Source organism: Gadus chalcogrammus, chromosome 22 (genome assembly GCF_026213295.1).
Source record: "Gadus chalcogrammus isolate NIFS_2021 chromosome 22, NIFS_Gcha_1.0, whole genome shotgun sequence".
In the NCBI taxonomy this organism is placed as follows: Eukaryota; Metazoa; Chordata; class Actinopteri; order Gadiformes; family Gadidae; genus Gadus; species Gadus chalcogrammus.
In genome coordinates, this window is record NC_079433.1 from 5,874,325 (window position 1) to 5,897,563 (window position 23,239).

Below are 23,239 nucleotides of genomic sequence, written 5' to 3' on the forward strand. Positions count from 1 at the left end.
TTTTTAATCTCATAGTGTTTGAATTCAGGCTGAAACAGTGAGGGGCCACCAACACTTTTAACAACAGCTAGAGGTCATTTCAATGTCCCGGTGAACATAATCACATCACCCTACTACACACCAGGTGCTTAGCAGTAGTTTGCCTGTGTCCCTGAGAAGGTTTGCTCAAATGGATCATCAACGATCATCAGCTCATGTCAGCAATCTCCTGCCACTCCAACGGGCCTCGATCAAACGACTCGGTACGCAATTGCCTGCTTGCCGTCGCTTCCCTGTCGTCGTCGTGCTAAACCAGCCAATAGTGCGCCAGGGGGGAAAGCCAACTTGGTGATTGGCTCCCGCAAAAGCGTATCAGAAGCAGAAAGGAATGTATTCTCCAGACCCTTCTGCAGGGCGAATTCAAATCGCCGGACGAACGGGCTCAGTGTACCAAGTCCCGTAGTGAGCAGTAGTGAAGAGTGAAGCGCCTCACCCCTCAGGCGGAGGACCACACCATAGTGAGCACTGAGCAGTAGTGAGCAGTAGTGAGCAGTGAAGCGCCTCACCCCTCAGGCGGAGGACCACACCGTAGTGAGCAGTAGTGAACAGTAGTGAAGAGTGAAGCGCCTCACCCCTCAGGCAGAGGACCACACCGTAGTGAGCAGTAGTGAACATTAGTGAACATTAGTGAGCAGTAGTGAGCAGTAGTGAACAGTGAAGCGCCTCACCCCTCAGGCAGAGGACCACACCATAGTGAGCAGTAGTGAACATTAGTGAACATTAGTAAACAGTAGTGAACAGTGAAGCGCCTCACCCCTCAGGCAGAGGAACGTGAGGAAGTCCTCCGTCTTGGGCTTGCGCCGGGTCAGCTCCTGGATGGAGGCGGCGGCGGCGGAGGCCGCGGAGGTGGAGGCCGGGGCCGAGGCGGGGGCGGAGGAGACGGCGGTGGAGGCCGAGGCCGAGGCCGAGGCGCAGGAGGAGAGGCAGAGCGAGGACAGGGAGGAGAGGGAGGACGAGGAGGAGGAGGAGGGGGGCGGGGCGAGCGGCAGGCTGGCCGGCGCCGAGCCCCCCTCGGTGGCCACCTTGACGGGCGTGGTGCTGGGGGAGTTGGGCTGGGACTGGGCGAACTTCCTCTGGGCCTGGAGCCGAGGCCTGGGGAACGGGGGGGGGGGAGAGAGAGGGGAGGGGGGGGGGGAGAGAGGGGAGGGGAGAAGAGAGATATGAGGAGAGGGGAGGGGATACAAGAGAGGGTTAATTTACAGAGCATATTACAAGCATAAAAGTACCCCATAATCATAGGACCCCCCCCCCCGTCCCCCCCCCTCCCCTCAAGCATAGTAACAAAACAGATAAAAGATTTAACCATCTATATTAGCATTTTCTCCATTTAAAGAAATAAACATCTCCAAAAGCACATTAGCACACAGGTATTAGACATATCTGAGAACGCTATGAATACAACCATGTATAAGGATTGCAGCGGTAGAGAAGAGAAGAGAGGAGGGTGAGTACGGACTGGTTATGAGGGAGGACACAGGGGACAGTAGACTGGGGGATAATAAACTAAGTACAAAGAAGCAGTCTCCTGCAGTTATTATCGGCTTCAACGTGATTGGCTACACTATCTCTCCATCTTGATGGGTTCCTATTGTCCCTTGTGGGTCTCCATCTAAATCTCTGTTAGTCACTCGCATTCTTTGACTCCTTGCCAATGTGTTCCTCTCCCCGTCTCCCTATCTGTGTCTCTTCATCTCCGTGTTTCTCTCGGTCTCAATCTCTCTCAACAATATGAACAGGCAGCCAAAGAGAGATACACACTATAATAGGAGCCACAGTCATAGTTTGCACCCTCAATTGATCAGCGCAGGTGTGTGTGTGTGTGCTTACGAGTGTGTGTGCTAAAGTGCGTGTGCTGAGGTCTGCGTGTGCGCGTGCGCTTACGAGTGTGTGTGCTAAAGTGTGTGTGCTGAGGTCTGCGTGTGCGTGTGCGTTTGCGCGCGCGCGTGTGTGTGTGTGTGTGTGTGTGTGTGTGTGTGTGTGCTTGCGGTTATGTGTGTGCGATTGTGTGTACATGCGTGTGCATGTGCTTGCGGTAATGTGTGTGCGAGTGTGTGTACATGCGTGTGCTCTTTTTTGTGCGTGGGTGCTCTTTGCGTACATAAGTGCGTGTGGGCACCATGTGATATCCTGTCTTTATTCGTCAATTTGCTGCGCCGCGGCTCGCCGTCAGGGGGGGGAAGGGGGGATCATGTCCGGGGCGCGGCGGCGGCGGCGGCGGCCGGGAGCCCGGAGCTCCGATTACGCCTCAATCAGGGAACGCCAACGGAGTCACAATGGGTCAATTTGTCGGAGCGTCGTGGCGGGGAGCCCGGCGCTCCCAGACCCCGGGATGATTGCGCTCCGAGTGCCGCGCCGCCAAATGTGGGCGAGCAGAGAAATTGAAAAATGACACACACACACACACACACACACACACACACACACACTACACACAGACACACACACGCTTGGGGTTGATCGTACGGCGCGCCGGTGTGCGAGAGGCTAAACGAACGCAGCCCCGTCAACGCCTAAAGGGCAGCGAATAAACACAAACACAGGGAGCTGCGGGAGATGGAACGGGCCAGTGCCGCCCGTGTGCTGCCCCCGTGACACACACACACACACACACACACACACACACACACACACACACACACACACACACACACACACTAACGGCGTCAGGTTTGAATGTGGATACCCTCACCACCGAGAGGAGTTGGATATCGGATGACTGTGCGAGTTAAGGGAGGGTCATGTTCTTCGGAAGACCACTGAAAGGACACAGGTAGGATGTAAGGTGTGCAGAGAAAACTTGATATGAATTGAGGGAGAAAGATAATGCTTCATAAAGGGGCTACCTTGTGCCCTACATATGTTGTGTGCATGAGATGATAAGGTAGGGAAACAGCTGAGCTACCTCAACTGGTCCGGACACAGATGGGAGAGAGCGGAGGAGAGAGGGAAGGACGAAGAGATCCAGAGAGAGAGAGAGAGAGATCCAGAGAGAGAGAGAGAGAGAGAGAGAGAGGGGGAGGAAGTGAGAGAGGGACAAAGAGAGCCTGAGGCACAGAGAGGGAAAGAGAGACAGAGGGAGACAGAGAGGGAGAGACACGGTTGGTAAACAGAAATCTCTGTGCGAGAGATTTCAACAAGAGAGGTTGCGTGACTTCTAGAACAGGACTGAAACCGCCTGGGCTTGAAGAGAGCGAGAGAGAGAAGGAAGAAAACAGGAGAGTCACAGGAGAATGCGGGTGGTAGACGGCAGAGAATGAGATAAGGGACGGTCAGACTGATGAAAGCTGTGATTGAGAGTCTGCTGGGAGACTCTGCGCCCGATGCTGATGCCAATGGAATATGGGTTGTGCAGTCATAACAGATTAGTGGAGGGGAGCTGCAATCTAGCCGGCTTGTATGGTTCCTCCACAATGGGTGTTGTCTGAGCCCTGTTCAAATACAGCCCTCTTTATAGGGCGGTGAGCCCGTTTGCTGGCTGAACCACTCAGATACAGGTGGTGCCCACAGCCAGGTGGATCAAGTGAGCCACGCCAAGGACGTGATTGAAAAGCATTTGTTTTCTCTCTGAAACCTTTAAGTCCCGTGTTTCTTAATTGACCAAAAGCCTGCCTCTCCTAATACACACTAGGCTGGTGTGTGAGTGCATGCTTAAGTAAGTAATTAAAATAACTAAGTGGCTGTATTTACATAGCACAATCAAAGTGCACCTTTCAGACATAACGCAGCCCAAGTGCTTTGCATTCAAAACAAATGTGTCTGTTAATATGAATGTCTATGAGTGGACATTAGGGATGGGCAAAATGATTCTTTTCCGGGAACTAGTTCTTTCAGTTCAGTTCACTATAACGATTCGTTTATTTGATTCGTTCGTTTTGATTCGTTCGTTACGTCAGATTACATCTTAAAAAAAAATAAAAAAAATAATAATTATAATTTTTTTTTTTTTTAATATGTCGTGGGTCCGGGTAGGACCGTCAAATCCGCAGTCCGCCGTTTGGAGATGCCTGCTATATAGTATGTCGAACGTCCCACCAATATTTATACCACTTGCTTACTCTCTATATTTCATTCATGGTTTTACATTTATAATTTTATTTTACTTTACATTTAATTCTTCATTGTTCAGGCATTACAGAACTTGCATGGTCATAAATAAAAAATACGAACTGCAGTTTAATTTCTTTGTTTGTTCTTAAATTGACGTAGAATGGAGCAAAGACTCCTGGGATTGGGAAATGTGTTTATCCAATAAACAGATGGAGGTCAAGTCTATTTTCGAAAAAATGTAGGGGGATATATGAGTCGAATGGTATGACCCAAGATACGTCAGAGAGAGAAAGCGCGCATATTCGACGGTACCGCCTTGTCATTGGTTTACCCAGGTGCCATTCCAACACCATTGTTACCTCTCATTGGCTGAATCTTTGAGGAAGTTGTAGACTCAATCAATATGAGTCGCGGGGAGACGGAGCTCTGTTCGTTTGTATATTTTATTTACGTGACCATATGTTTGGTTGATGTTAAAAAAAAAGAATCAAAGAACCAGTTCTTCTTGTTTTGGGGAACCAGTTCTTGTCGTTCACGTTCGGGATTCGTTCTTTGTAACGAATCAGTCGCGACCGACACATCCCTAGTGGACATGCATTTTAATGAAGCCTCAACATGTTGCATGTTATATTCATTCAGTGAGTTATAATTCATTATGTATGTGCAGGTACATACATGGAATATACCCTGCAAATATGTCTAAAGAACAATAATAACTTCAATGCCGTGTATATATTTGAAACAAGCTATACAGCTCGATGGGAGAGCAGGTGGTCAAGGAGCGGGGGGGGGGGGGGGGGGGGGGGGTCTCTCCATTTCAATTCCATTCAAAAAGCATTATGGCACGACCATTGTTGTGAACCGATGCATTATTTATCTTTATTTCTTATACCTGATGGAAGTATTTTTTCTTTCCCTACGAGAGTTTTCTATTTGTTAATGCATAATAATTTATTTTTATATATCTATATCTATCTATATCTATATCTATCTATATATATCTAGTAAATATATATATATTTTTTTTTTATATATATATATATATATATATATATATATCATTTTTTTATACATTGGTAGTCAAGGCCGGGCCCTATTGTTGTTAAGGCAGCCTCCTCAACCATACAGTACTGGGGTAAACACTGGAGAGAACGAGCGTTATTATGCTTTGAGTAGAGAGAACAGAGCGCGAGCTCTGAGGGAGAGGACTCATAGAGACAGAGGACTGAGAGAGAGCGAGAGAGAGAGAGAGCGAGAGCGAGAGCGAGAGCGAGAGCGAGAGCGAGAGCGAGAGCGAGAGCGAGAGCGAGGGGACTCAGAGAGAGAAGACTCAGAGAGAGGGCTCAGAGAGAGAGAGAGAGGAAGGGCTCAGAGAGAGCTCACAGAGTAAGAGCGAGAGAGAGCGATCACAGTGAGAGCGAGAGAGAGCGCTCACATTAATAGTGAGAGAGAGCGCTCACAGTAAGAGCGAGTGCTCACATTAAGAGCGATGGAGCTCACACTAAGAGCGAGAGCTGAGTGAGCTCTGAGAGAGACAACGGCGAGGTGGAAGGTAGGCCGGGCTTAGCAGACATCCTGTCTAGACGGTCCACCTGAACTGTGCTGCATTCTCTGAGTTTTACCGCTCTGACCCGCCGCTATCGGTTAGCCATTACAGGTCAGAGGGGGGGGGGGGGGGGTGGAGAAGGTCAAGAGAAGGGTCAGGGCGCAGGGGGACTTTAGTGGTGTGTATTGACCGCACATTTACCAAGTTATGATGTAGCCGTTATAAAGTTATGAGCCGATAGAAGGCAAAATAAATAGACTCATAGCAATTCTAAAGAGAGGAATGAGGGAGGGAGTGAGTGTGTGAATGAGAGAGAAACAGATTGAGGGAGGGAGCGAGGGAGAGACCAGGGGGGGAGCGAGGGAGAGACCAGGGGGGGAGCGAGGGAGAGACCAGGGGGGGAGCGAGGGAGAGACCAGGGACCGAGGGAATAAGAGCAACAGCGAGACAAAGAGAGGGAAGGAACCAAACAACTCGACACAGGGCGACCGGGAGGATACACGAGCAGGTGATTACAGCGGGATGTCACCCGCCACCCCTTTAGGAGAACAACGCCCAGTGGCTTCATGCATCACGCTTCAAAATGCCAGGCAGACAGCCATTGTCTCCTGTGCTGCCGGGGCCACGGGGACACTGACGAGAGGAGATAGGAGGGGGAGGGGGGGGGGGGGGGGGAGGGAGGGGGGGGGGGGAGGGTGACTTGGTGACTAATAAACAAAAGGGAGAGATTATGTTTCCATCGGTCTACAATCAGGGGTGAGAGCCGGAGAAAGATACAGAGTATTTCTTTCTCATTGATGGATTATTACACACTGAATCAAGTACAATACAACATATATTCTGTTCATAATCTTAATTGTGGTCATTACACAAAAGTGTAAGTGCAGTACATTAAAGAACATTTGTATTTAATGTATTGTGCCCCGTTCCTTAAAACAACAACCCTATTCAAACTGAACAGACGGAGACAGAGCGAGAGAGGCGGAACAATCTAGACTACTGGGCCCTAAGGTGAGGCAACTCTGCTGGGACAACATTTATGCCCTCTCTGCCCCACACACACACACACACACACACACACACACACACACACACACACACACACACACACACACACACACACACACACACACACACACACACACACACACACACACACACACACCTCCTGCAAGCCAATGTTTGTCTCTCCCTTTCTCCCGAATCTCTCAGGACATAATCAGCAGGTTCTAAACTCCATCCCTCAACCACCTGGTCCAAAGTCGCCATCTCTCTCCCTCCCTCCCTCCCTCCTCCTCCACTTCTGAACCAACACACTTGGCCTGGAGCCTCCTCTATGCCGGAAGTGGAGGGGTCGGCTTAGCTCAGGAGGTAGAGCAGTTGTCTCGTAACCGAAAGGTTGCTAGGAGGATCCCCAGCTCCTCCACAGTGTTGATGTGTCGCTGAGCAAGACACTTAACCCCTAACTGCTCCTGACGAGCTGGCTGTCGCCTTGCATGGTTGACTCTGCCGTCGGTGTGTCAATGTGTGTATTAACCGACGTGAGTCGCTTTGGATAAAAGCGTCTGCTAAACGCCCTAAATGTAAAAGTCACCTGAAATGCCCTGGCAGCAACAGCTGAGCACATCTACAGCTCTCACACCCACTGGGTGGGGGGGGGGGGGAGACACGAGCAGCGAGGGACGCTGGGTGTTGGATAGCGTTCCCCTGCCTCTTGGCTCGTTAACTCATAGAAAAATGGCCCGGCCAGATAAAAACAAAATATATCCGAAACCCGAGGACGCAGGAAGCGCCTGGCTGCATCTACCGGAGCATGACATCAGCAGTATCGCTGAATAAACGCAGAGGCAGCGCGATGAGTCGGCTACAGTGGTTAAGGAGCTGGGCCAGACGCTTGATCATAAACGTACACAAATCACCCTCGTTTGCGGAGAAAAACCCTGTCTTTGCCGTCGACAGTGGGGGGGAATTACTTTAAGTGGCAATTAGAAAGAAGAGATTGTTGTGAACGCAGGGAGCTGATTTGTGTGTTGCCGGCTGCGTTTCCCCGTGTTTTACGCACATCAAATATTAATGACTGGAGCTCAGCAGAAGCATAGCGCAAGACGGAGCGAAGGGAACATCGGAAATTAACAATCACCCGGAATAACAATAACCATATGTGATGAGAAGCGCCTGCGCTTATCTGCTTGGCTTTTGAAAAACCGTTGGCTGTGTAAACGCATGCCTTAACGGGTAATGAAAGATAATAACAGTACAGATACACCAGTATAAATATTGACATCATGCACCACTGCAGCATCGACATGTAGGCTCAATGCTCCGTCGAACACGAGTTTAGCATTCAGCATTTCGTCGTCTTAATTCAACTATTATTGTATCGTTATTGTGTTTTTTGTTTTTCTGTGTATATACCGAGTGCGTGTTGTATATGTGCATGCATGTAGGCCTATGTATACAGATACGCATGCATGTATGTATGCATGTGTTTACGTAGGTGGAGGGATACACAGACATTCTGTGTACAGTTTGTAGACTGTGTATAACCATCCCAAAAAAAATAATAAGGAACACGCCAGTTAGAGCAGTTCTGGTTCCGTTTTGTTGAACCCGAGTGGTAACACAACCCGACTAAAGACATGCTAATATACCGGGAGCGAGATGTCGTCCGGGTTCGCCGACCCGGCGGCGAGAGAGAGGTGAACACGTCGCGCTGGGAGTCATTCTAAGAACACACCAAAGAGACGAGTCAGCACAACCCGACCCTGAGCCACCAGATGTGCGCCGCGCGAACAGAACGCCCCGCGCTCTATATATAGCGGCGCTATAGGAAGTACATGGCAACCCGACCCCCACCCCCCCCCCCCCCCCGCTGAAACATGATAGATGGAGCCGGGAACACCGCGAACGGCCGGGGTGGGAACCCGCGTGTGAGAAGCGTTTTTCTGGGGCGCATCCCGTTGGGGTGGGACGGGGAGGGCGGGAGGGAGGGAATGGTTTCTTCCCGTCTGTGTGGTTACAGCGTCGGTCTCTGGCGGAACGTGGGTGCCGGTTCTGGAGCGAGCTCGTGTTACTTTGGGAACCGGAGCTTATCGCCGGTCCCGTCGAGGCATGAGCGAGAGAGAGATAAAGCTCTAAGTGTTTTAGAGCGGAAAGCAAGTTTTTTCTCCAGCGAAGGGCGGCGGCAGGCAGAGAGGGGGAAGGAAGGCATGAAGTGCATCCGCACGAGTCGATCGACCCGTTGTGTTAATCGATGTCTGGTCCCCGTATAAATTATTGAAGAGACGAATCTTGCTTTTTTCTTTTTTCGTGAACACATTGACCCCTTTGTGTGTGTGCACGTGTGTGTGTGTATGTCTGTACACTCTGGCGAAGGGGTTATTGGAAGGGGAGCTTCCTGTCTTTCCCGGCCTCCTGGGCTGTACTCCACCAATAGATTATCTTGCCTTGGTCTCCAGGGGTCCATGGCTCTCCTCTTCTCTCCCTCCCCCCCCCCCCCTTCCCCTCAGTCTCTCCCTCACTCTCCTGACAAAGCTGGTGGAAATAGGGGCTTATCGAGGGGCTTGCATTGGTCCACTTACAGCTTCAAAGGCATTCCAAGGCCACAGACACTTCAGCACACTTATCAAGACATCCGGCACGGAGACAGAGACATGTATTGGAAGAGAGGGGGACAGGGAGAGATATTACAAGTGGCAGAGATACAATGAGAGAGAGAGAGAGAGAGAGAGGGGAGGGAAAGAGCGAGATAGATAAAAAGAGGGGGAGAGGGGGGGCAGAGAGCATGCAAGGGAGAATGAAATATGAGGTATAAGGGAGTGGGGGATACATCGAAAAGAGAAGAGTGACACTTGTGTGAGCGCACAGTGACGGGTCTACATGACAGTAGGTGTGCTACTGCAGAAACTGCAGGAGGTCACTCCACACAGGTAGAGGAGGGGGGGGCACGAGGCAAACCTCTTCCCCACAACCCATCGCAACTCCAAACTGAAGTCCACTTCAATCAGAAGGCTCCGGCTCGCCTGCCCCCCCCCCCCCCCCCCACACACACACACACACACACAAACACAACACAAATCAATTGAAAAGTGGACGCACTCATTCTGCATTGAACCTGACAAGATCTCAGCCGATAGCTTGTAATGCTACGGTCCAGCGAGCATCCGGTTTGGCATGGTGCGCCAGCGCTGGTGAGGTAGGGGTTTGTCTGTCAGTAGAAGTACACTGATCCAGGCTCCCCCGTACCTCCAGGCCGGCTCTCATTGGATCCAGATGGCCCACATGGTCCCAATAGAACCACTACCTCAGCTGCAGCTGGCTCCATTTGAGAGTCTCTGTGCATGTGTGTGTGCACGTCTAGCGGCTCATTTCTGCTAGTGTGTGCACGTGAGCAGTCCAGCTTGCAAGCTTCATATTTTTCACACACACACACACACACACACACGCACGCACACGCTGTATTGAAGCAGACATATTTTTCCAGTACGAGTCCAGGCTACACCCATGATTGTGTGTTTATGTGCACGACAGTGGGGGGATCTGCAAGTATTTATGTGCAAAAGACAGTCCCAATAAAGTGCACGCACCATTTGGAAAATCCGGTTTACGTGTCCGCACGACCAGCGATGTCTTTTAGACGCGTCGACGATCGGACAGGTAAATTAACGCTTCTGTGGTCGTCCCCGGAATGGAAGGCATCGCGGTAAATATGACACCGGCCGCACTGACGATGTTTAATCATTCATACACGTAGCGGAGTCGGGTAACCCAGTAGGTTATTGGTCCGTTCACACCGGTTATGGCTATTGGTCGTCTAATCTCAAGACGCCTACTCTGCAGGAAGGCTAATCACTGAGCCGTATGGGAATCTTAAAGGCCCAGGGTTGGAGCGCAGCCAACCGTATTAGGAGTTTGGGACCATCAGTGATAAAGGAATAGCATTAAAAACAATTAGAGCGGCCACACGCTTCGACTACAACCCGAGAGATGCACAAAGTGTTTAAAAGTCGAAAAAAGTGTTTAAAAGTAAAAAAAAAAAAAGGAAACGAAAACCCCCCTCCCGCAAGACGAAGAATGATGGTGTGTGCAGTGTAAACAGCAGTGTGTGTGTGAGTGTAAACCTCCCCTTTGTCCCAGTGTTTATTGCTTTTCTGTCTGAATGCACCCGAGAGACGGCCTTGCTCCGAGCTGACCTCCGTGAACCACACACACACACACACACACACACACACACACACACACACACACACACACACACACACACACACACACACACACACACACACACACACACACACACACACACACACACACACACACACACACACGTCAATGAGCCAAGGTTGCTGACAAGACAAATGGATACACACGATCCCCACCTTGTCCTCACTATGTTCGGCCCTCAGTTTGTGGCTCCCACTAAGCGCACACACACACACACACACACACCAGCGGGGACCGTGCTGGATAACAACGATTAGCCTGCGATACTTGTGGGTTTATTTTGGGAGCGTTTATAGAGTTATAAAAGGCCCCGGCTGATGACAGGAAAAATACCAGCCGTTGATGCTAATGCATTGTGGTCCGTCGCATCTCTGCTGTCAAACGCAGCCGCAACGTCCAAGCGCTTCAGCCAGTCAAAACGAGGGCCGATATTCATTCAAGATAAGGTCAACACAAAGGGGCTTTGTGTGTGTTTTTAAATATATCCGTGGCTATTCTCAGGCCTATTCAAATGTTACTATACCGAGGGGAGAAGGCCGGATGGAGGGACAGCTAAAGAGGGAAGAAATGTTGGCAGTCACTCAAGCTAGCTGGCCGTCTTCTTGAGTGTAAAAGTGCTACGTTGGCGGATCACCCGTTTTCGATGAGGAGCGCCGGCGGTCTGAAGCCCGGGCTTCTGAGGACAGCCACACTAGTGTCAATAAACAACGTCAAGGTAGTTCCAGCCGGAGAAAACCCCCACGCTCGAACGTTCTGCCAGTCGAACGCGAGGTAAACAAACAGCCAACGGCGGACGCGAGCGAGTCAAGTTCACAGAGGATGACACCGCAGCGTCTTTCCAGGCCTCGGCCACTGATGGACGCCATCTTGTGAGTCCGTCCGACACACACACACACACACACACACACACACACACACACACACACACACGCACTTAAACGTAATGCTCTGTTAGCAGTCAATGTCCACCCCAACCCCCACCACCGATGGCCAACTCTCCTGACCTCCTCCTCCTCCTTCTTCTCCTCCCCCCCCCACACCCCGTCCTCCCCCGTCCTCCCCTACACAGCCAACCTGAGAGCGGCCCCTGGGATAGGCTGCCCCAAGGCAGGCCAGGCAGGGTCAACACACATCAGAGGCAGGGCTTGGGTTTGGCCTTTAGTCTAATCAAGATGGGGCTGAGATAGCCCGGCAGAAAGGCATGACTGTGACCGCGGACAAAAGAGGCCGAGACAAAGAAGCTGTCGCCGCTCCAAGCACGCACAAAAACAACACCACCGTGGTGACATTCATGACTTTATTAGATATTTGTTCACTGTTGCAGAATGAGCCGGGTCGGCGGCGGCTACAGACGCTGTAAACTCGGTTGGGGAGAGTGAATCAAAAGCAGGTTCTTTTCGTTGGTCGAGGCGAAGAATGAACTAGAGTGACCCAAGTATGTTTTCAATGCCTTCATGAGAGCGAGACACACAAACACACAGACACACACACACTAACTGGTTAGATTGCCATCTTTTAGAGAGTGGACCTATTCGCACCAAATATCCATGATAGGGCGTTGCAGAAGAAGTATTATGCGGTGTGAAAAAGAGCTTCTCATGAACAAAAAACATTCGGCACGTGGGAGATAAAGGGAACACTGTTCCAACAGTTGAGCCCTTCCGAAACAACTCTGAGAACAGTGAAAGAGCAATATTAATATCACCATGACGTTCAGAGCAGCCAAACGCTAAACACTAGCACGCTAAACGCCGCAAATCCTGCACAAAGCATGGCTCTATCGCAGGAATGAAACCAGAAATCCTGCGAAGCCCTCACAAAGGATTTGCAAACGCTGAGAAATGGCATCACATGAACTCCGTATAAATCAGTAACACATGACTCCCGGCAGCCACAGGAAGGAAAGAGAAAGAAAGGGAACGATCACTGCAAAGTTACGGACAAAGAATGGGAGAAAGACATCGTCAACAGTCTGTCACATCTTTCTTGTGTGCAATAGTGCGTGTGTATTGTTGGGATTGGGCGGCTCCAGGGCCCAATGGATGTAAAATACTTGATCTTTTCATCCAGGGTGACTCATAAGAAGACAGAGTTTTCAATGGGACTTGCAGGCATGGATGTTTCAGACCTGTGTTGACGGAGTCAGGTGCACAGAAGGGCACAGCTCTGAAAAGTTAACAATAAATAACAGATGATTGTATCAGAGCCCTTCTTTATCGCTGGGCTTGACCGCAGTAACTAGTGTTCGACAGGGAGATTTGTGTGACAAGGAGCGGACGGATGGATGTAGAGATCGAAAGACGAGCGATATATACAGCAGTTCCTCCATCTCTGCTACAACCCAGCCGCCTACTAAACCTGCGTACCCACCGCCTCGTGAATCACCAGGACCAGCACCGTCACCTCAAGTCTTTGTCTCAGCAGGCCCGGTTTGACACACACAGGGTCACACACACACAAAGGCTCACAAATACACACACACACACACACACCAAGTCAAGTGCACTTTATCAGCAGGAGCAATCTATAGAAAACACATGGCGAGGGCCTTTGAGGAAAGGGGGTGGAGCATTGAACGCAAAGCCCCTCCCACTTGTGTGTGTGTGTGTGTGTGTGTGTGTGCCAAGGGCATCGTGAAGCAAACCAGATTTATGCGAGATGACTGCGCTGCGCATACATGCGAGTGGTGGGAGAGCGCCCCAGCGCCGCTAGGTCGTGCCATGTTTCGCTGTATGTAGGCCACTTCAAAGCCGCCATTTGAATTCAATCAATAGTCGTTTAAAACCCCTCCCCCCCATTTACCGGGTGAAATCAGTTCGTGTGTGTTTGTGGTTCCTAATGTGATGTGAGAGAAGCAGGGACACCAGAGTGTGTACGTGCGAGTGCGTTAGTGCATGTGCGCGCATATGTGCATGCGCATGTTACCACGCGCGCGTGCACACACTAGCCCACACTTGGCATCCATTAGGGCAGGACAAAAAGCCGAGCAGCTGAGTGCATGTGTGCGACTGTGTGTCTTGGCTGACACAACAGAGGAAGAAGGGATTCAAAGAGAGAGCCAGAACTATTCTGTTCAATGAGAGGTGGTGGCGACGGCGGGGGTTTCTGCACACAAGTGGGCCAATCCGCCCTACAATGGGCCTTAAACTCCTGATTCACCAGACACACACACACACACACACACACACACACACACACACACTTTATTCTCGTCTCTCTCTCTCGCTCTTTTTTTAACTCACTTCAAGTGATGTGCGTGCCAAGTCCCTGTGGGCATCCCCATGAAAACCCTTTGTAATCTTTAATCAGATGAGTCGCAGCCAAATGGATCAGGGTCTGGCACCCCCCTGCCATGAGTTATCACATCAGCTTAGCAACCGCTGACTCCTGCGTCTGTCCGGGCGGCCGTGAGGGGGGGGGGAGCCCCTCCGCAGACCGCCTGGCGGCGGGGGCAGGGGTCCAAAGGAAGTGTTCAGGTACGCATTAAGGTAACGGGTCGATGCGGTTGGGGATAGGAACACATCGGACCGACTGGGAGGCAGTAGAGTAAAGCAGAGCACTTTCACATCAAGTGGTTGGTCCAAAGTTGGTTGATTTTCAATTGAGGCATTAGGGCTGATCAGTGGCTTAATAAGAAAAGGCACTGAAGTGGGCGCTGAGGCTAAAAAAAGTGTTAATTTTAATCACGTGGTCCATTGAACACCACTCGACCACACTGCAGTCGCCGGGAGAAAAGAACAAAAAAAAAAAAAGTCTTTGTTCAGTGAGTCATTTCAAACAAATCCTTCCCAACCTTGCTTGAGCACGTTTTACAAATGTCGAATCAATGTATAACAAGAGTGAGAGCTGGGGGGGGGGGGGGAAGGAAAGAGAATGTGTGCGGTGGTTTGACGCCATCGCTGAAGGCACTACAACAGACGGGCCTGCAGTGTGAGAAGATGCATGCTTTGTGTTGTTGCGGCCATTTCTATTTGTTCCTGATGTGGTTGTGTGTGTGTGCGCCCTGTGTAGCTCCAGCGTTATGGAGATCGGTATTTTCTCACGAAGAACGAGGTTGGAGGCTGTGGTGGGGGGGGGAAGGAGTTTCGGGGCGCTACGGTTCCCAGGGTAGGGTCTGTGGCTGTGGTGGTTTGCGGCGCAGTGTTTGAGGCGATGGGGGTTCACGGCTATGGGTTTGATGCTGTGGTGGTGTGAGGCTATGGCGGTTGGTGGCGGAGCCTATACAGTTCAAGGCTATGGTTTAAAAGTTTGTTTCAAGGCGTTGTTAGTTCGAGGCCATGTTGGTAAGTGGTTAAGAGTTAAAGGCCATGTTTGTTCGAGGCTATGGTTTGAGTATAGGTGTTGGGGGCGACACTGTTTTATGCTATGGTAATAAGGGCCGAAGCTACGGTGTCCCGAGGCGACGGTGTCTCGAGGCTATGCCGCTCAAGGCACCGGTGGTGCGAGGCTACGAGTTTGAGACTCTACCGTTCAAAGCTCCGGTTCAAGGCTAGGGCTGATGCCAGCCTGGCTCAGGAGCATGGGAAGACAAACACAGAATGGGTCTCAAAGGCTTCGGGAGGCAGCCGCCTCCCTGCCAACGTCAACAACAATGGAGGCCACTCGCACCTGTCCTTCCCCTTCTCCCTCTCATTATTTCTGCCCTTTTCATCAATTCCCTCCACATTATCTCCCCCGTCTCTCTTATCGGGCGAGCATTGAGAAGCCATTGGCCCCTGTCCCAGGCCCGCCCCACCCAATCCTGCTGTCCTTGCTATGGGGCACTGGAGCAAGTCTTTTAGCGCGCGCACACACACACACACACACACACACACACACACACACAGAGCCAAGTTGTGCCTATGCTTTGTGTGTTTCATTAACAGCAGACTGAAAGCTTTGTCAGGGGCCCTAATTAAAAACAACCGGGCACTTGCGTCCCTCATTAAAATCCCCTCAAATGAAAAAGGACCCGAAGAGAATGACAGCAAAGTGTGTTTGGGTTTGTTCCGAAACATCCAAATTGTAAAACAATGTTCTAGGGTGAGAGTGAGAGAGTGTGTGCGTGTTATCTCATAAACAATATCACGCACACCTTGAAGGGGTTGGGTCCATGTGTCTGTAGTACATTACACTCTGCCTGAAAGCAGTACGACTTGGCTAATCATGAGCAGAGACAGCTTCATAATTATATTTGTGTGCAATTACCACAATTATGCGTTTGTGTGCCTTTGGATATCGGAGTTTTGGCATAGCAGGTGCACACACACACACACACACACACACACACACACACACACACACACACACACACACACACACACACACACACACACACACACACACACACACACACACACACACACACACACACACACACACACACACACGTTTGTAGCCATCAACCAAAGAGATTTTTGGTGTGCGATTGGAATATGTAAACAGAATCAAACTAACTTGGTGAGGGTGAATTACAATAAAATCCTATTTTATTTTAATTCCATTTTCCAATAAAGGTCTCCTAACAGAAAACGCCGCTTTGTGGGGATTTACTTTAATTAAAAACACATTTCAACGGCACTACCAAGAAATTAACAGCTTATTTTCCGCGCGGCTCCACTTTCGTTTTCTAAATGATTAATGTGGGGGAGATACATGACAATATTTCTTGGAGGGGCTAATAACGGGAATCCTATTGGCATTTAAAGGAATAATGAGGGGGTTCGAGGGTGATCACCAGACCCCATGGCTCCTTAAGCTTGGATTCCGTTTACATTTCTCTGTTGACACCGGCTCCTCGCGTTACTGAGGCAAAAGACACAGTACACCTCCTCAAGCTTACCAACACAATGAAATGACCTGGGGACACAGACAGAGAGAGAGAGACAGAGACAGAGAGAGAGAGAGAGAGAGAGAGAAGGAAAGGGGGAGATGGATAGAGGGAAAGACAGATGAGGGCAGACGGAGCGAAACAGAAGATAGAGGTAGAGAGACCGAGACCGAGGGACAGAAAGAGAGGAAAAAACAGATGGAGGCAAACAGACAGAGGAAGACCAAGATGGAGGGAAAAGCGCAATGCTATGAATTTCTATAATAACCTGAACAACCGACTGGGTTTTTCCGTTTCAAATCCACATATTATCTGTTTTTATCCTCCTTCCTTGCAATGCCACCTGTTTCCATCTCCCACAGACATGCTGTTAGACACCAGGTGGATACACAGTACAGGGGGGGGGGGGGGGAATGTTCCACCCAGACAAGCCCAGTCCAGTGCGCCAGACCCCCCACCCCGTCCACGTCCACGTCCCACCAAAGACTCGGGGCTCGTACCTCTTCTTCGCGGGGCCGTCCTCTGAGTACTTGTTGCTCCCATCCAGGCTCTTGGAGCGCTCTTCCTTGTGGCCGCCCTTTGACCCCGAGCCGTTCAGCTGTCCATTTGTCAAGGAACCTAGAGAGAGAGAGAGAGGGAGGGAGGGTGAGAGAGAGACCACAGTGATGAGTGACCAGGTGGCATTAAAGGGGCAGGATAGTCAGTGGTAAGGGTGATGGACACCCAGCAGAAAGGATCCGGGTTCGACCCTGGGTGACCGCAGACTAGCTGCGGGCGTTCATAACCCCTACCTCACTGCAAGCCGCTTTGGTAAGAAGTCTCTAGAAAACTTAAGTCAATATCCAAAAACACGCCGATGCCAGATGCAAAATGACAACCGCGTTGGTCCGTCTCCGTTGGCCCGGAACCAAAAAAAAACAACAAGGAACCGGGAACGAATACGATAAAATAGATTTCAGCAGGGCTTCGACCTTCTTCGACTGTGTGTGGCGGAAAAGAGAACAGAAATTGAAACAAAATGTTCTTTATGTAAGGAAGGGCAGTACTCGGCACCGAAGGCTGACTCTGGGGTTTCATGCCTCCAGGCGGTTCACGTTACACCGCATGATGCACACACCATCGTCGACCCCCCCCCCCCGGGGCCCTCCTGGGGCCCGCCGTGGCCCCCAGCAGTTGGTTGAAAAGGTCCAGGTTCAAAGTCGTTACCAGCAGATGCAGCTCCTCTGCATCTGCCTCGTATCAGTACCTCAACGGTACACACAGGGTTCGGGATCACCGTTACTCTTCCAGAGAATCCCTCAAGTGCCTTTACTAAAGCAGCGCAGATCCGCATCAGAGTGCCTTGATGATACTAGTACCCACCGTCGGGCTACGGTGGTCATATGGTCGGCTCTGATGGTGATAGTTCAGCCGAGAACGACTCACTCTACTGCTTATCTCCAGGAAAGGCTAGACAGTTTATTTGGTTGTGTTTCTATGTTTCCATGATCCCTGCTCCCCCTACTGCTTGAATGTACTTGGGCTCTAATCAGAAACACATTGGGGGTTCGTAAAATATGAGGTAGAGGTGTGTTTTGTGCCCCTGTGTGCGCATGCGTGTTTTGTCTGCGTGCGTGTTTCGTGCGTGCGTTTTCATGCGTGTGTTTCATGCGAGTGTGTGTTCCTACGACTCCCCCCCCACCTGACTAGCCCAGGGCAACACGGAGGCAGAGAGATATTGCTTGACATTCTGGCGAGCCCAATTGACCGAGGCACAATTAAATATTTAGAGAGCCAGAGTCAGACAAGCAAAAAATAAGCCTGGGTCAGATTCCCCAAAATCAAAAGCCAACAACCCACGCGGGGAGAATTCCAATTAGCGTCAGGACGGGAGCGCAGAGAGACAGTGATTGCGGGAGACAAACTATTAGGCAGATATCACAGGTTTGGCTTGGGGCTGCGGTGGAGCTCTGGAACCTCCGGTACGCGTTTTCAAAAGAACAACTTACGGAGCTCAAAACCCCGGCCAACTTTCCGTCACCGGATTTAATTAACAACCGCAGACAAACGAGCCCGACGCGTCACACGCAGATCTCGGTGTTTGAACGTTGCGCTCGCTCTAAAACTGTTCTGGCTTCGTAATTCAACTTCGTAAAATAAAAACAGTACAGCTCCGTCAAGAAGGCAATTAACTTTACAGACAGATAAGCTTGACCCGTCAATTTGCTGATCTTGGCCTTTTAAAATATTGCTTATCTGCCAGGCTGTGAAACCTGCGCTAAACGATGTATTTCTTTCAGAACAGCAGCGATTACATAGTACTAAATGCATTATGCTAGCGGTAACCCGAGATGCGTCTGGTAATGATCTCACGTTGCAGTGTCCTTTCTGTCTGCACTCTAGACCTCACACCGGCATGGCAGAGACCTCTCATCAGTACACTGATGACTCACTGAGTGAGGAACACACATCGTGTCTTTCACCACTACTTGGCACGTTTCGATTGGGCCTGGCTCGTCGTAAGTCCCGCCTTCAGAACATGCCTGGCCAAATTCCTTTTGACGTTCAGTTTTTGGTTTTATTTTCTTCCCTTTTTTTTTTTTTACAGAGGATGCATCAGTCATCCGGCACCACAAACCTCTAATAGCGGGTGTCAAACGGGAAATAAATTAGGATAATAATGACCGTGGTGCACTGGGAGGGGGTAAGTAGCAGCTTGAGCGATAGCCCGCTTAGCAACCAGGGCTACAAGCCCAGACGCCGTTCTCGCTAGGATACAGCGTGAGTCAAGGAGCAGGAATCAAATGACATGGACACACGCACAAAAAAAAAACGGTAATTTTTACATACACAGACGCAGACAGGCAAACACAACCAGACAGTTCATGGCATTAAATAAATAAAAAAGAAAAAAAACGTATTTTCTTCTTTTTTCCCTTAGCCTGCTACTTTGGCATACCCTACAATTACAGTTTGTATTTTTTTTGTCTTTACGGTTTGCTCACGCACACTGAGACACACGCAAAGCGTGTACGGGCGGGCTCACGGAGACGACGGCAGGTTAATGCGGTCGGAGAGCTGAACAAGCTCCTGAGTGATGAGTGAGGATCGTTGCACCATGAGCGGTGCTTTGGTGTAGGCGGTCGAGAGACACCGGGTCTGTGAGCGGGGGCTGAGTCACTCGCCCACCACTCCTCTGTTGCTGGCGGTTTGGCCGAGCAGTGTTGAAATCGTTAGTGTTAAGACATAACCCGTCAAGTGCTCGTCTAAACAGATCCTCCGATGTCAGGTTTTTATTGGGACAAAGACAAAAAAAAGGAAATAATGAACAGATTTTCACAATTGCCAACGTTTGTTTTAAATTTAGAAAATAAAAAAAGCAGCAAAAGGCTGATCTTATCGACAGTAAAGCAAAAAAATATGTTCCATGTCGAAATTGACTAACACATGGGGCTTGTTTCTTGCAAGCGTGCAAAAATAAATTAGCTAATTAACAGTAATTGTACTTGAATATGATTGACACTTTAAGTCCCCACAGATCGCAAACAACCTGGCAGACACGCATCACACACACACACGCACACACACACTTCTCTCACGCACACACACACAAACACACGCACGCACTCGTGCTTCTCTCTCACACACGTATCTCTCAAACGCACGCACACGCACGCGCCTTCCCGAGGGTTGCTTTACATATGCTGGTCACACATGAATGCCCATTTGAGGGGCAGATTGGGAATCCCGGGTGATGAAGGGGGTAGGGAACTAGAGTCAGTCAGACAGACAGGCAGGCAGGCAGGCAGGCAGGCAGGCAGGCAGGCAGGCTGGGGTGGGGTGTACAACTCTAGCCCCTGGTGCACGCTAAGGCCTTGTAATAACGGCGGTTCAGGTTGAAGGGCGAATTAAGGGATCCGCTGAGTTGGTGTAGGGGGGGGGGGGGGGGGTTGTTGAGGGAGGAGAGGGGGGGCGGAGATGATGTCAGTTGAAAGACCATACGATTGGCTCTCCCTGTGGGGAGGGGTTTTCTAATCAGTTCTGTGCGTGCTTAACTGAGCCAGTCGCCTCGCAAGGTTGACCTCAACATCTCAGGGGAGGGAGAGAACGAAAGCGAGAGAGAGGAAGAGCGAGCGAGAGCCAGAGAGAGAGGAAGAGCGAGCGAGAGCCAGAGAGAGAGAGAGAGAGAGAGAGAGCGAGAGAGAGCAGTACATAGTGCAACATGGCATGTCGAGCGGCTGAATGGGGCCCCATTAATGTGAGCTAGCATAATGTGAATCCACAGCGGCACAGCTACTCAACAGAAGGGAGAAGATGGCAGGGTGTGTCTTGGCCCGACCTTCGTCACACACACACACACACACACACACACACACACACACACACACACACACACACACACTTAGAACCCAACAGTATATTTGTATTGTATGAACGACGTTCGCATGATGAACAATGCTTTGAGCCACTACTACGTTTACATTAATGTGACGTTAAGTCTTTTAAGCTGAGCTTGTAATCCACAGCGATTTACCAGGGAGTCTGTGAACAATACGTCGCACTATTAGCTAGGGAAGATGCCGTTCACAAAACCAACACCCAGTCCGAGTTTGTCAGCATGTCCTTTTCTTTGTTATTTTCTTCAGCCTATATTCTCCGGCTCTGTCTTCCATACGTTGTTAATAGGAGATCTGCACCGCTAGAGTTGATATTGAATATAAAAAAAAACAACAACGTGGGATTTATTTCACGGAAATCCCCAGCGAGCCTGTGCGCATTCCCATGCCCTTCGGAGCAGGGAAGCAGATACGGAGCGGCCCGGCTAATAGGCTCTGGAACGGGCCCGGGATATTATTGCTCTCCCTGCCCAACTGGCTTTGGGAAGCCGCACAGTGGTGACCGCAAGCCAGAGCAAAAAGCATCTCGGAGCCAAGTGGGAGAATAAGGACCGGCTTCTGTCTGGACTATACTTATCTCGTCTCCCCGCCGTCGAAAGAAGACGACAACGACAGACTCGCACTTTGAATTAACACAATCTATAATCTATCCGCGAGTGGTGCTTGGAAGCTAACACAAACAAGACAGACAGAGGTACAGAGATGGATAGAGACGGATGGAGACTGACGGACGGACGGAGATAGGATGACAGACAGGGGGGGGGGGGGGGGGGGGGGGCAGTCAGCGGGGCGAAGACAGACGAACGAGAGAGAGGACAAAAAAGAAATCGTGATGAGCGAGGTGGAGCGGAATAGGGAGAGAACGAGGGGCGGGGTCAAGAGCCGGGGGGGGGGGGCAGACAAAAGACAGAGAGCAGAGCCTCGGTCAGAACCAGAGCGAGGGAGAAAGACAAATAGACAGCCCTCCCTAAAGCTACTCCCAGATCCTTTGGCCAGCCGCCAATGCTTCTATCAATAGCACTCAGCGAAATGGAGAGCAAGGGGAGAGGAGGTGGAGGAGGAGGGAGAGGAGGAGGTGGGAGAGGAAGAGCGGGGATGGAGGGAAAAAGAAGAAACAGCTCCTGAGGGGGGATGAAAGAGGAAGAAAGCCGCAGACGAGGAGAAGAGAGGGAGACCGAGAGAGGCGATGGACGGGACTGTGAAAGGGAGAACAGGAGATGGAGAAGGGGGAGAGATCTAGGAGGATTACGGGGGGGGGGGGGGGGGGACAAAGATGGAGGGAGACGGGGGGAGCCACAGAGCAGGGGAGGACGCCGGGGAAGCAGAGGAACCAGGATGGAGGGATGAGAACAGACATGGAGGAAGAAGGAGAGACAGGAAAGATGAGGGCAGGATGTAACCGGAGTCTTATTGATGTACAAGACCACACACACACCACCGGGAAAGAGACCAACGGAAGGACAGTCGCGGGGGAGTGAACTGAGGAGTGGAGAGAGAGAGAGGGGGGAGAGGGAGACGACAAGGGAGAGACGGGTGAGGGTAGGGCTCCTGAACAGAGGCAGGGCAAAGCAGAAGGCCGTAATGTCATTTGTTAAATAATGCAGGGAGCAGTGCAGGAAGTGAGCGAGCGAGGGAGTGAGCGAGGGAGTGAGCGAGCGAGCGAGCTAGTGAGTGAACGAGGGAGGGAGAGAGAAAAACATGCGAAAGGGGAAGGAAAGAGAGAGATGGCGGGCAGCCAACAGTAAGAGGTAAAGTGGCCAGGGGAGATGTCATGATTGCTTGTTATGGGCAAGGAGAAGGAGCTGGCAGGGAGGACACGCATATACACACACACAAATCATACACAGGCGTGCCAGCTCGCACGCACGCACGCACGCACGCACACACACAGCGAGCAAACGAGACTGATTCATCGTGCGACTTTCCCCAAAATGGCGGATAAAGGTCCCCAGCTAAACCAAAGCAAAGAGCCCGGTCATAACCAGAGCCAGGCTTTAACAATGCCCGATATAAGTCTGTAAAAGAGACTTCAAACGGCTGCGGCCCCTCACTGCGTGTTCGTGGCCCTGTGTGCTAATCAAAACATGTGTAGCCCTGCACCGCCGCCCCAGGGGAGTCTCCACGGCGCCCTCTTCCGCGTGCCAGCCCACGGACTCCCCCAGAACCAGCGGGGGGGGTGGGTGCGTTGGGGGAGGGGTG

The 23,239-nt window shown here is 50.8% G+C and overlaps 1 protein-coding gene across 1 annotated transcript in view; it reads right to left on the reverse strand.

The window, feature by feature from the left end:
- jarid2b (jumonji, AT rich interactive domain 2b) overlaps positions 1-23,239 on the reverse strand; it is a 90,208-nt gene that overhangs the window by 37,229 nt on the left and 29,740 nt on the right. The window contains exons 3-4 of the mRNA XM_056583442.1: positions 17,165-17,282; positions 794-1,131 (exon numbers count right to left, since the gene is read on the reverse strand). Of these exons, the coding sequence (XP_056439417.1) occupies positions 794-1,131; positions 17,165-17,282 (456 nt within the window). The remainder of the gene's footprint in view (positions 1-793; positions 1,132-17,164; positions 17,283-23,239) is intronic.